The following is a 13,442-nucleotide window of genomic DNA, read 5'->3' on the forward strand; positions in this document are numbered from 1 at the left end:
TTCATATACCTATGCGTGCCCATGCTGAACAAGTTCATGCTTCTACTCAAGTTACCTCTTGGAACTGTTCTTCCGCCCAGGTACAAATACTTGTTCTTTCTACTATTTCCAATGCTCCTTGACCAGCTGATGACGTCAGGACTACCAACTCTTCAGTTCGAGCTCCCCCTCAGAAGGGTTCTGTTGCTTCTCCTCCCGTTCCAGGTCAAGGTGTTCCAAGTCCGTAGGAAGGACAACAAGGCCCCCATCAAGAAATCTAACCTGCTGAATCCCTCTCCAAAGAGGTCTCATGCCTCTCTCATACACATGCTATATACTGAAAGTCCTATAAGATCATGTGACTTTCCTTAAACATCATCGTTCCCGATCACATTCTCCTAGAAGGTACTGTGTTCAGCATTCTTGCTCACATGGACGGAATTGTAATTCATGCTCCTGTTCACACAGCTGTGATGGAACAACTGGCAATATTGAGTCACTCACACGTACATGATTGAGAGAGACACTCCTTTTCGGATGGCCATGACCAAACTGTTCACGTGAACCCAGTCCTGAAGACCATACTGAGAACCTTCATCTCCATACAAGCAGCACTCTTGCTCACACGTCTGTGATTGAGATACATGCTCTCGTTCATAAGGCCATAACCAATCTTCACATCACAGGAATCATTCATGGCCTTGTAACCTGTCACAACATTCGTCATTTCATCATGATCCTCATTCCCATTCCCAATCCCGAGGGCATGACCAAGACAAGGTTCCATCTAATTCTAGAGCCTTACAGGCTCCCAAGAAAGTTTTTAGGCCCTGAAAGAACCTATATGCTCCAGTTATAAATCAAGAAGTCTTATCTGTACCTGACTTTACTGATAGACCAGATCACAACTCTCGAGAACAGGAGGTACAGGATGTGGACCATAGAGAGTTCTTATCTTCCCATGCTGAAACGCTGGAATTAATTTGTGGTTGTAAAGGCTTGACTGAAGAGGCTGTAGCAATCAACTTGGATTCATCTTTGGGCATCGATGCTAGTTAGGCCTCAGAAAGAAGCAAAACTATCCCTAGGGTTACCATGCTCCAAACTTGCCAGCAAAACATTTAAGCAACAGAATTCCCTTATCTCTGGCTGCGATAACTTCTCAAGTTCCCTGGACCAAGTTAAGGCAAAGGGCACTTCTCTTATATTTCAGGAATTGGCAACATTGGAGGTAACCACTTCATCGAACTTCCAGGCTGTTTCATGGTTAGACCTTTGGTCAACAGCAGTGGCAAAGATCAACACCACTGCCGTCTCATACTGGCCCACCTAGGGGCTAATATGTGAGCCAACTGGCTGCTTAAAAGAAATTCTTTTTTCTTTCTCTTACTTACATAGCAATACTACTGATATTTTTTTTAAGTAAAATATCTTATTGATAAACTATATCACCAAAATGTACAAAACATGTTAGGCTACTGAAACAAAAGTCTGTTAGTATCATGTGTGCATACAGTCAATGTAATAACTTGAAATTTGCTTAAAATACAATATTTTGCAATGCTAATACAAATAAAGTACAAAGCTCTAATACAGTAATACAGTATGCACACTGTAATGCAAATAAAAATGTTCAATATCAGTTGGAGATTGTATTGGTAAGAAAAAGGGAGATATTGACAAAAGCAAAAGGAATGCAGTGCTCAATAGAGATGCGATGAATGATTCATAATATAAATACATTTTACAAATGTCAAACCTGGCTGCTTAATACATGGGCAATATATTAAACCCTTATGAATAAACATACAGTGGCACCTTGTTTGTCGAGTTTATACTTGTATTTGATGGCCTACTGGGTCTTACAAGTTAAACTGTATTAATTTTTTTTTCATTTACAATATATAGTTTAATGATGATAATATTCAACAAAATAAATAAAAGTAGAAAACAATTCAAAATTTAGCTTTCAATATAACATTTAGCACACAAGATGTTTAAAATCGTACGTAACCGCGGTGACGTCCCGCCCTAGCTGATTTGAGACTGAACGAGGGAGCATTGATATGTGGAGGAAAGAAGGAGAGGAGAGTTAAAATATTACTATATGTATGCAAAAGCAATAACAATTCACATAAAAAGGGAATTTATCAATAAATTTAAAATAATGATAAAATATGAAAATCAAATGCAAGACAGAAAAAAAAAAAAAAAAAAAAAAAAAAAAAAAAAAAAAAAGTTAATTGAGCCAGTGTTTGGTGCGCCGAGTGAGACGGTCTATTTGAACAATATTAACAAAATAGTAAATGAAAGAACAAAGCTTTTCACAATAAAATTTAGCACAAATAATTCACAAAATCATTCGTCATTGCGGTGATACACAGCTAACTTGAGGTGGAGGGAAGTAGCATTTATATTTTTTTAGGAATAATGAATGAATGATTTCAAGTTATCGTGCATCATGATATTGTTGAGGAGAGAAGAAACAGTAAAATCTTTACTATAACATGTAGGTAAAAGCAGTACCAATTCACATGAAAAATAAAATGTTATTTCACAATAAGTACACAAAGATAAAATATGAAAACAATGAAATGCAATACAGAAATAAAGAAGTCTTAATTGAGCCAGTGTTCGGTGCGCTGAGTGAGACGGTCTAGTTGAACAATATTAACAAAACAGTAAAAGAAAGAACAAAGCTTTTCACAATAAAATTTAGCACAAATGATTAACAGAATCATTCGTCATTGCGGTGATACACAGCTAACTTGAGGTAGAGGGAAGTAGCATTTATATTTTTTTAGGAATAATGAATGAATGATTTTAAGTTATCGTGCATCATGGTATTGTTGAGAAGAGAAGAGACAGTAAAATCTTTATTGTAATATGTACGTAGAAGCAGTACCAATTCACATAAAAAAATATTATTTCACAATAAATTTAACAATGATAAAACATAAAAACAAATGCAATACAGTAAAAAAAATATTTAAAAAAAGCTTGCTCAAGTCTGTGTCGTCGCGGTAGACGAGAGGATGAGAGAGAGAGAGAGAGAGAGAGAGAGAGAGAGAGAGAGAGAGAGAGAGAGAGAGAGAGAGAGAGAGAGAGAGAGAGAATGGCTCTGCTTCCCATTGACTTATCAGCTGATCTGGGATGATTATTTGCCCATTTCTGTCACTTTTATTTTTGTTACGGTAAAATACCAATCTAGTGATAATTGCTTTTTACCAAACAGTTCATAAATCGTACAGAAAAAATAAAATGTAGAAAATTTTACTTCATATAATGTATACTGTTTTATTACTTTACACTCTTAATTTAACTTCTGAACACATTAATAATAGAAAAAATGCAAAAAGGGGGACTTTTTGGGTTGGCTGGAACGAATTATCCTGATTCCCTTTATTTCTTATGGGGATATTTGTTTCATGTTTCGAACAAATCGTACTTCGAACAGCCTTCTGGAACGGATTAAGTCCGAAGTATGAGGTACTACTGTATCTATGAAGCAAAGGAGACTTGGTAAGTTTGGCCACATTAGATAATATTTAATGACATCCAACAATAATGAGCACAATGCAAGTTCAATAGATTTAAAAATGACATGCATAAAATCTAGAGGTGAAATTGCTGTTGCTAGCTGCTTGTTACAATGATAGAAGAGAGCCCTTTGTGCTTGGCTGCGTATAAAGAAAAGAAGATTAGGGAATGTTGGGGGAAACAAACTTTGAAAATAGCAAAGCAATATATTTTGTATTTTACATTTGTGAAGTTAGACTGTTATAAGAGACAAAGCGGTTATGACTATGTCTGAGAGTATGATTTGTTGTTACCATAACCAGTAGCTCAAAACCCAAATGATAAACTTGTATAATTGACATTTCCAGCTTCCTCCCGGAAATGCCTGACCAACAGGTGATCAAGATCACCATTACAGTAGAGTACTGGAAATGCCTGACCAACAGGTGATCAAGATCACCATTACAGTAGAGTACTGTGCCTTTTTAAAAGTAGTAGCTACTCCAATAACATTTATCAGACATCAAATACGTCTTCCAAGCCAAATATAAAAGGCATTTCAGATATCTTACTAATATTCATATGCAACATTACCCATAAAAGACAATGACTTCAAACAGCTCACCAATAAAGCAGATCCAAAATTTAACTTTATAATGACATCACTAAAACTTTACATACCTGCAAGAAGTTTGCTCTCATTCTTGTTAACTGATCTAGAAGAAGGGATCTGGGAATATCGAAAGGATTCCTATACATTTGAGGATTCACTTCCCCTTCACGAACCGCAAGGACAAAGTTAGAATATTCCGTAACTTGATCACGTAAAGAGGCCAATTTACCTAATATAAAAAAGAAATTTATCTTTCTTAAAACTAATCATTAAAAATGTATTTGTGTCCTAAAATTTACAGGTTACTTAAACCTTCAGCACCACATACAACTAAATAAACACTGCAATGAATATGGAACCAGGAAACGTTAAAACATTACCATTGTAACTGTGATTTACATTTCATCTAGTTACTGCCTTATCATCGTACCATTCTCAAGAAACTAACTGAACCTGAAATATATTTATAAAGTAAAATCTTCACAGCTCAACATCATTAATTGCTAATATACCAAATGGAGCACAGAAATGGAATAAGCAAAAAGGTTTATGACATAAAACTACTTTCTCATACAAACCATCAATCACAGCTATGCTTCCAGCACAAGCCGCAAAGATCCCAAGACTTCCAGTCCTTAGCTCTCAAAATTAAAGCACTCTAACCACTAGTGCTATCGGGACCCTTAGGTATGTATTCACCAAACACCACATATTCCAAATAAAATAAAGATATACAGGCAGTCCCCGGGTTACGACGGGGGTTCCGTTCTTGAGACGCGGCGTAAGCCGAAAATCGTCGTAAGCCGGAACGACGCTTGGAAATATGTCTTAAACTAATAAAAAGTTATAAAAACCTTACTTGTAATCCTTTGGTTACACTACATGTTGTTTCCTGTAGTTTTATGTACAACCTGGAGTTATTTTCATAAAAGAATGCTGGTTCTTGAAGGTAAAAACTATTGTAATCCTCTGGTGACACTACATTCTTGAAGTTTTATGTACAACCTGGAGTGATTTTGCAAAATCTTGAGGGCTACAAGAACAGCTGATTACTATTTACGTATCATATAGACTAATTAAAGTAAATGTATCTTTAAATAGGCTTATATATTAGTATCAACAAAACATTTCCTGCCATGAGTCAGAGGCCGTTTAATGAAACTAACACTTCTCTGTCCTATCTGTTCAGAAAATAAACGTTACGTCAATCCCCGAGACCATTGTTGCCAAAGCGTCTCTCTCTCTCTCTCTCTCTCTGATCAAATTACATTGGAAACTTGACATACGATTGCCCTAATATACGAATGTTTTGAGATATAACAGAAAATTTGCGAAAATACAAGCTTTGATATACAACGAAATATTTGAGATACGATTTTGCGATGAGTGTTAGTTGTATAGGCGACCGATAAATGGCGTTCAGTCTGTTTGTTTGTTGGTGCTGCATGTTAACACGTCGTTGTTTAGTTCGTTGTATTTGCGCCTATTTTTCGTGTTATTTTGTCTATTTTATTATTAACCATGGGTCTCAAAGCTAAAGACAAAGCAGGTGATAAGAAAAAAACCCAAGAAAATGATTTCGATGGAAGCAAAACATGAAATTATAGCAAAGCATGAACGTGGCGTTCGTATCGTCGATTTGGCAAACGAGTATGGTCGAAATCCTTCTACAATATCCACGATCATCAAGCAGAAGGAAGCTATAAAAAAACCCCGAGACCATTGTTGCCAAAGCGTCTCTCTCTCTCTCTCTCTCTGATCAAATTACGTACTGGATAATGTCTCTCTTTGGATACTTCGATTTTGCCAAATATTGAGGGCTACAAGAACAGTTGATTACTATTTACGTATCATATAGACTAATTAAAGTAAACGTATCTTTAAATAGGCTTATATTATTAGTATCAACAAAACATTTACTGGCATGAGTCAGAGGCCGTTTAACGAAACGAACACTTCTCTGTCCTTAACTCGGAGCGTCGGAAGACGCCTCTCTCTCTCTCTCTCTCTCTCTCTCTCTCTCTCTCTCTCTCTCTCTCTCTCTCTGGTCTCTCTCTCTCTCTCTCTCTCTCTATCTCTCTGATCAAATACTGGATAATGTCTCTCTTTGGATACTTGGAAATTAATTGCGTTGTAATCTAACCAGAAACTTCGTTTTTTGTTTTATTATTACTGGAAACAAGCAATGATTTTTTCATTATTTGCGCTTTTGGACTGTTATATGTAAACTAGTATGTATTCATTCGCTCGGAAACTAGTTCTGCATATGAGGCGTCACTAAAAAACATAGAAAAATACAACATAAAAAGTGTCGAAAATCATCATAATCTCAAACCGTTTAACGAAACGAACACTTCTCTGTCCTTAACTCGGAGCGTCGGAAGACGCCTCTCTCTCTCTCTCTCTCTCTCTCTGATCAAATTACTGGATAATGTCTCTCTTTGGATACTTGGAATTTGCGTTGTAATCTAACCAGAAACTTCGTTTTGTTATTATTACTGGAAACAAGCAATGATTTTTTCATTATTTGCGCTTTTGGACTGTTATATGTAAACTAGTATGTATTCATTCGCTCGGAAACTAGTTCCGCATATGAGGCGTCACTAAAAAACATAGAAAAATACAACATAAAAAGTGTCGAAAATCATCATAATCTCAAACCGTTTAACGAAACGAACACTTCTCTGTCCTTAACTCGGAGCGTCGGAAGACGCCTCTCTCTCTCTCTCTCTCTCTCTCTCTCTCTCTCTCTCTCTGATCAAATTACTGGATAATGTCTCTCTTTGGATACTTGGAATTTGCGTTGTAATCTAACCAGAAACTTCGTTTTGTTATTATTACTGGAAACAAGCAATGATTTTTTCATTATTTGCGCTTTTGGACTGTTATATGTAAACTAGTATGTATTCATTCGCTCGGAAACTAGTTCCGCATATGAGGCGTCACTAAAAAACATAGAAAAATACAACAAAAAGTGTCGAAAATCATCATAATCTCAAAATTTTTGTTGTAATCTAACCAGAAACTTATTTTTATTAATATACTGTGCTAAACTATAAAGGATTTTTATCATAGTATGCGTTTTTTAAAAGCGTCGTTAACTCGGAGCGTCGGAAGCGTCAGCGTCGTAACCTCGGAACAAGCGTCGTTACCCAGGACGGATTTTTCCATTGAATATTTAAGAAAAAGCGTCGTAACCTCGGAACGTCGTAAGCCGGAACCGTCGTAACCCGGGGACCGCCTGTATATTTAAAATTAAGGGAGCTGGGCAGTGAATACTTTAAAATTATGCATGGATCTGTATGCACTCAGATTTTTCATTGTACAGTAGAGCCTCGGATCTCGACGCTAATTCGTTCCAAAAGGAGCGTCGAAATTTAATTATTTTGAGATCTGAATCAAGTTTTCCCATAAGAAATAACTGAAAATGGATTAATCCGTTCTTGACCACCAGTTATTACCCTACCCTTGCCTTTTTATACAATACATTACATGTAAAACAGCTAAGTTCAGTGTTAAATAAATATCATATTAAAGTTATATATATATTTATAAATGTATAATATACTATATAAAAGAAAACTGGTCTACATCCATTTGATTGTTCGAACGCCATAGGCTACCTAGGTAACTAATTATTTCAGTGAATTAATAAACTATTAAAATTAAACCCAATTTATATTTGTTATCCAGAATTTACGAAAAATTGCCTACATTACGTCAGCAGGATGTGGCATGATAGGATGTACCATAGCGCAGCCCTGGTGGCTTATAGCGGGACTATGGTAGTAAACAAACCATATCGTCGATATAAACCTATAAATGCTTACATTCAGTATTACAGTCGACTGTAATACTGTATAAAAATCACTTTAAAACTATCTTTTAGTTAAATGTTATGATATAACGGTTTTACTAATGGTTTTGTTTCCATAAAATATCCTTATAAAAGCGTCTTCTACGACGGCAAATTTTTGTCTAATATCAGGGTTGGTTTCAAGGTTATTGGACTAAGAAATATAATTATGGTACATGGTAAATATATACACATATAAGTAAAAATCTTCTTAATTTCTATAATTACTATAACATTACGTTACGTACCAGCATCTCGAGTTTAATATCAGGCTAACCTCTTTACGAGAACACTTACAAACTAAGCATACAGATTACGTTCATTACGGCGCACACGTTACATATGTAAACTGGTGTCATCACCAAATCTCGTACGTAAACATTGACGTATTTTTATAGTAGACATAAAAGAATAGTCATAACTTCTGTAACTACTACATATACCATAGCGGCTTCTCTGATTTAAACTAAGGCTAACCTCTTCTTCACCAGCAAGCTTAACAAAAAGCTTAAAGATTGCATTCCCTACCAAAGCCTATACAACACACGTTACGTGGTTTCACTACCAAATCTCACGTAAACATAGACGTATTTTTACAGTAGACATAAAAGAAGTCATAATTTCTGTAACTACTACGTATACCGTAGCGGCTTCTCTGAATTTTAAACTTTACCAGCAAACTTAATAAAGCTTAAAGATTGCATTGCTACCGAACCGCACACATTACATATGTAACAGTGGTTTCACTATCAAATCTCATAGGTAAACATTGACTTATTTTTACAGTAGACATAAAAGAATCTCTTAATTTCTTTAACTACTACGTATACCATAGCGGCTTCTCTGATTTCAGCTAAGGCTAACCTCTTCTTTACCAGCAAGCTTAATAAAGCTTAAAGATTGTGTTGCTACCAGACCCCACACGTTACATAGGTAACAGTGGTGTCACTACCAAATCTCGCACGTAAACATTGACGTATTTTTACAGTAGACATAAAAGAATCGACTTTATTTCTATAATTACTGTAGTATACCATAGCGGCTTCTGAGTTAAGCTAAGGCTAACCTCTTCTTTACCGGGAAGCTTAAAAAGCGTAGATTGCGTTGCTACCGAACCGCACATTACGCATGTAACATGTTTTCACTACCAAATCTCACACATAAACATTGACGTATTACAGTAGGCATAAAAGAATCGTCTTAATTACTACGCATATATATACCATAGTGGCTTCTCTGATTTAAGCTATGGCTAACATCTTATTTACCGGGAAGCTTAACAAAGCTCAAAGATTGCATTCGCTACCAAACCGCACACGTAACCTACGTACGTAACATTGCCTTCACTCCAAACCTAACACTTTAATACATATTGCATTTGCTACTGAAATGCAAGCCTCATGTGTGAGCATTGTCTTATAGAGGAGAGGACAGATGAAATTTAAGGTTTATTTTGGAGTTGGGAATGGAGGAAACATTTTGAAGAAGGAAAACGTGAGATGTCATGTAAACACTTTTCCTCTTCGCCTTGTGTGAAGTGGCTGTCTTGGAACCCATCATGAATAGAGGTAACTGCGTATACAGTAAATACCACCGAAAAAGCAAACTAAATGCGCACATGGTGTGCGAGACACGTGTTTGACTGTTTGTTAACAGTAGCTGCAGACTTTAAACTATGCTGAGAGTGGCGTCACCAGTGTTACCAACAAGTTTTGCTAAATTATGCTAGTCGGTCCAAGTCAGATGTACGCTAAATAGCAAGAATATATGCCAAATGTGGTGCAATTTTATGCCAGAATTATGCTATTAATCTATCATTGTCTCATTTTTCTAGTACATTTGAACTAAAACAACAATGTAATGGAAATTTAAAACATTTGTATACTAGGTGAAATGTTACAAATGACGAATTGCAGTAGTATAACTATTTATTTAATGATCTTTACATGTTAGCAAACTCGAAATAAAGCACCATTTTTCTTTAACAGATCACATATACAATTATTAGTAGTATACGATTTGAAAAATGTGTGAAGATCACTTCGGAAGTTATTCAACATTTTGATATCTCTACTAATAAACTAAAACTAAAAAAAGGAAAACAAATAAGTCTCTACACATGAAGAAAAACACAAATTTTAATTATTACTGCATCATTATCATGCCACTGAGACTATTTCCTTAACAGGTCACATACACAATTAATAAATACTTGAAAAATGTGTGAAAATTACTTCAAATATAAAATTTTGATATCAACTAAAAAATTAAAACTAAAAAAGGAAAACAAACAAACCAGTCTATACTCAAAAGAAAAACTTACATACTTATTACTGATCATTATCATGCAACTGAACCACCATTTATTTTTCTTCAACAGATCACATACACAATTAATAAATACTTGAAAATTCTTTGAAAATCACTTTAGACAATTAAAATTTTGATAACTTAAAAAAATAAAACTTAAAAAAGGAAATAAATCAACTTTACTCATGAATCGTTTGTCATGCCACTGTGGGTATTTATATTCACAGAATTTAACATTCCTTAGTTGGGTTCAAACTTATCAATCACCTCATTTGTTAGTGCTGCTTTTGAGGCAATTTCACAAGGAAGATACATATATTAACTATGCCTGTGTATGAAAATGAGGAATTTTCTGCACTTTATTTAAAATTTTAGTGAAAATACATTCTAATACTGTACTGGAACCCTAAGTATGATAGAATTTATGCTAAGCTCCAATTCTTGGGTCAAATTATGGTTAAAAAAACATGAAATTATGCTATATTTGGTAACACTGGCGGAAACAGTTTTGTTTACAAACGTCATATGATCTGGGGGTTGGAATCTGGTTTTTTGTATGAACACAGATACAAAGTTTATTGGAAATTTAGTGGCGAAATCCGATTATGTCGAGTTCTAATAAGGTCGTGAGCCGGGGCTCTACTGTATTAACTTTGTCTATTTCAGCACCACAAATCATACACTTGCCTACATTGCTACTTATGTGGATGAATGAGTTACTGAAATGTCAAAATTGGACTGTGAAGGCTTGAAGGATCCAGGTGAGCTCTTATAAACCAATAAGTCAAGGTGTGTCTCTAAGAAACTTATAAAAGGGTTTATCCCAGGAGTTAATGAACCCAAGCAAGAATGGCATGACATTTCTATTCATTTTAATTTCATTAGGAAACATACCATAACAAACCAACTAATAAGCAAGTCATTGGATCAAAAAATTATACAGAAAGAGTGAATGGAAAATAAAGATGTGTAAAAAAGTAAGAAAAAACTATATCTCCCAAAGTAATAATTGGTGCACCATGATTAATCACAACAATCAATTCAACCATCTGTGTGTCAGACAAAAGCCCTAGCTAAAATAAGTTATGAACAGTGACTGAAGGAAAGGTTCTAAACAAAAGTTACATCTCTTATTTGTATTGTCTCGTCTCGATCCTACTCAAAACTTCTTCAGAATGACCTGTCTGATTATCACAAGATCACACCTAAGGCTTATTTTCTCAGCTGTTCAGTCAAGAAGTAAGGCCAGATATCTAACTTTACACGAGTAGTGTTCACAGACCTTCGCTGAACTCTGCATGACAATAGGGTAATGAAAGTTGAGGCATAGTTGGAGAAGGAAGCACTGATAAATTTTTGGGTACTCACCATATAAGACAACATATCTAATTATACCAGAAATGGAGTAAATGCATCCCTCTCAAGTCCAATTCATTTAAGCTGAATATTAGACACTGGTACGTTGGCACAAATCTGTGCAAGACTGACTGAACATGTCCCAATAGAGGAAGCTGAAAAGAGGACTTAGGATCTTGAGTAGCCTTCAACAAGGCTTCCAAGCAAGTAGGAGTGATAGTAGACTGGGCTTGAGCCCTACACTCCAGGTTGTTGAACCCACAAATGAGATCAACCACCTCAGCAAAAGAAGACAAAAACTCTTGCGTTTCTCCCTCCTCCAGCTCCGGCAACACAGACCGACGACGTGAAGAAAAAGCAGGCTTATCCAAATCACCTTCCTCCTGCAACAGTACCAAAGATGTCTCTCAAGAAACACCAGCTTTCAGTAATCCAACTGCAGGCAACAAATCATCAACCAAAGACTCAGCAGCCAAAGGATCCGGTGCACCAACCAGCAAAGACACCAGAGACCTATCCTGACTGGAGCCAGGCACCAAATTCTGCAATGAACCAAGCACAACACAAGGAACACCAACCCGAACACTCACAACAGAGGGTTCATGTACGTGTTCACGTACACAGCAGTGAAGCAGACACACGTCCGTGCAACAGAGATGTATCGAACTCTAGATACAGAGCGAGAACCTCTTGGAGGCAAACCAGGAACAGCATCATAGAAGAAGGCAAACGCACAAGCTGAACCACTTCCGGATCAACAACCTTCGATCTTTTCACTGGGGCCCTAACATCTTTATGACGATGAACAGGCACTGGAGCAGAAGCAGCAGAGGACAAATCGCCAACATCCGCACATACATGAGAGGCTGCTACATGTCCAAAGTAAGGGATGACAAAGCAACAGCAGACTGCACAAGGGAGATCCAACACTGCAATACAAAGGATGGATCACTCCCACTGACACCGCTTCCACACACACTTGACGCCTTGAGCATGGGAAGAAGACCACTACCACTCTGAACACGGACATGAGTGGCAGCAGGCAATGGACTCTCTTCACTCGCTGACAAAGAAATTGCAAAGTCTTTAATCCTCCAATGCATATGTCGACGTAGTGGAGTATGAGGCGATGCAGGGGAAGAAGACACCTCTCCTTCCTTACACACCCTCTTAGCAGAAGTGGGAGGAGACACATCATGCTTGCTCACAGCCCTCTCAGCAGAGAAGGCAGCAAACCTATCCTCTACAACAGAGTCCAATCTCTTGAGGACCACCTGATATAAAGCCTCGGATGGATCCATGAGAGAGGACGGAAATGTCATAGTTGGAAGAGGATACGTCACGGATGGCAGCAATGACATCATGAGAGCAAATGATGACGACACATTAGTGAGATGCAGCGCAGCAGTCCCAACCGACAACACCAACGTAGCTGGGAGTGACGTCACTGATGGAGCTGGGGGTGACGTCACGACCTCCCCCTGACCCAAGCTAGTGGTTGGCCTCACTGGAGGAGTGATAACATGATACCCAGGCAGATCATTACAAGTTGGCTGACCACGGGCACCAACGTAGAGAACGCCAGGGGGAGGTGGCAGAGCAGAGGAGGCCTGAGGTGGGAGCAAGCCTCCATGAAATGCGTCAACAACCCCTCCATGGAGGGAGTACCCCGTAGACCAAGCAACGGCCAGAGCACCGCCATTTTGGACATCTCCCGAGAAGCAAATTAATACCCGAAGAAGAGGGGAAGACATTACTCATTAAATCAGCCTGAGGACCTCCCCATACTTCCAAAGACAAATCGATGGA

The 13,442-nt window shown here is 37.2% G+C and overlaps 1 protein-coding gene across 2 annotated transcripts in view; it reads right to left on the minus strand.

The window, feature by feature from the left end:
* The window catches only part of LOC135217386 (integrator complex subunit 6-like), a 96,416-nt gene that overhangs the window by 30,441 nt on the left and 52,533 nt on the right, over nt 1-13,442 (minus strand). For both annotated transcript variants that reach the window (XM_064253229.1, XM_064253230.1), the window contains exon 12: nt 4,180-4,340. In XM_064253229.1, coding sequence (XP_064109299.1) covers nt 4,180-4,340 — 161 coding nt within the window. The remainder of the gene's footprint in view (nt 1-4,179; nt 4,341-13,442) is intronic.

Source organism: Macrobrachium nipponense, chromosome 7 (genome assembly GCF_015104395.2).
Source record: "Macrobrachium nipponense isolate FS-2020 chromosome 7, ASM1510439v2, whole genome shotgun sequence".
NCBI lineage: Eukaryota > Metazoa > Arthropoda > Malacostraca > Decapoda > Palaemonidae > Macrobrachium > Macrobrachium nipponense.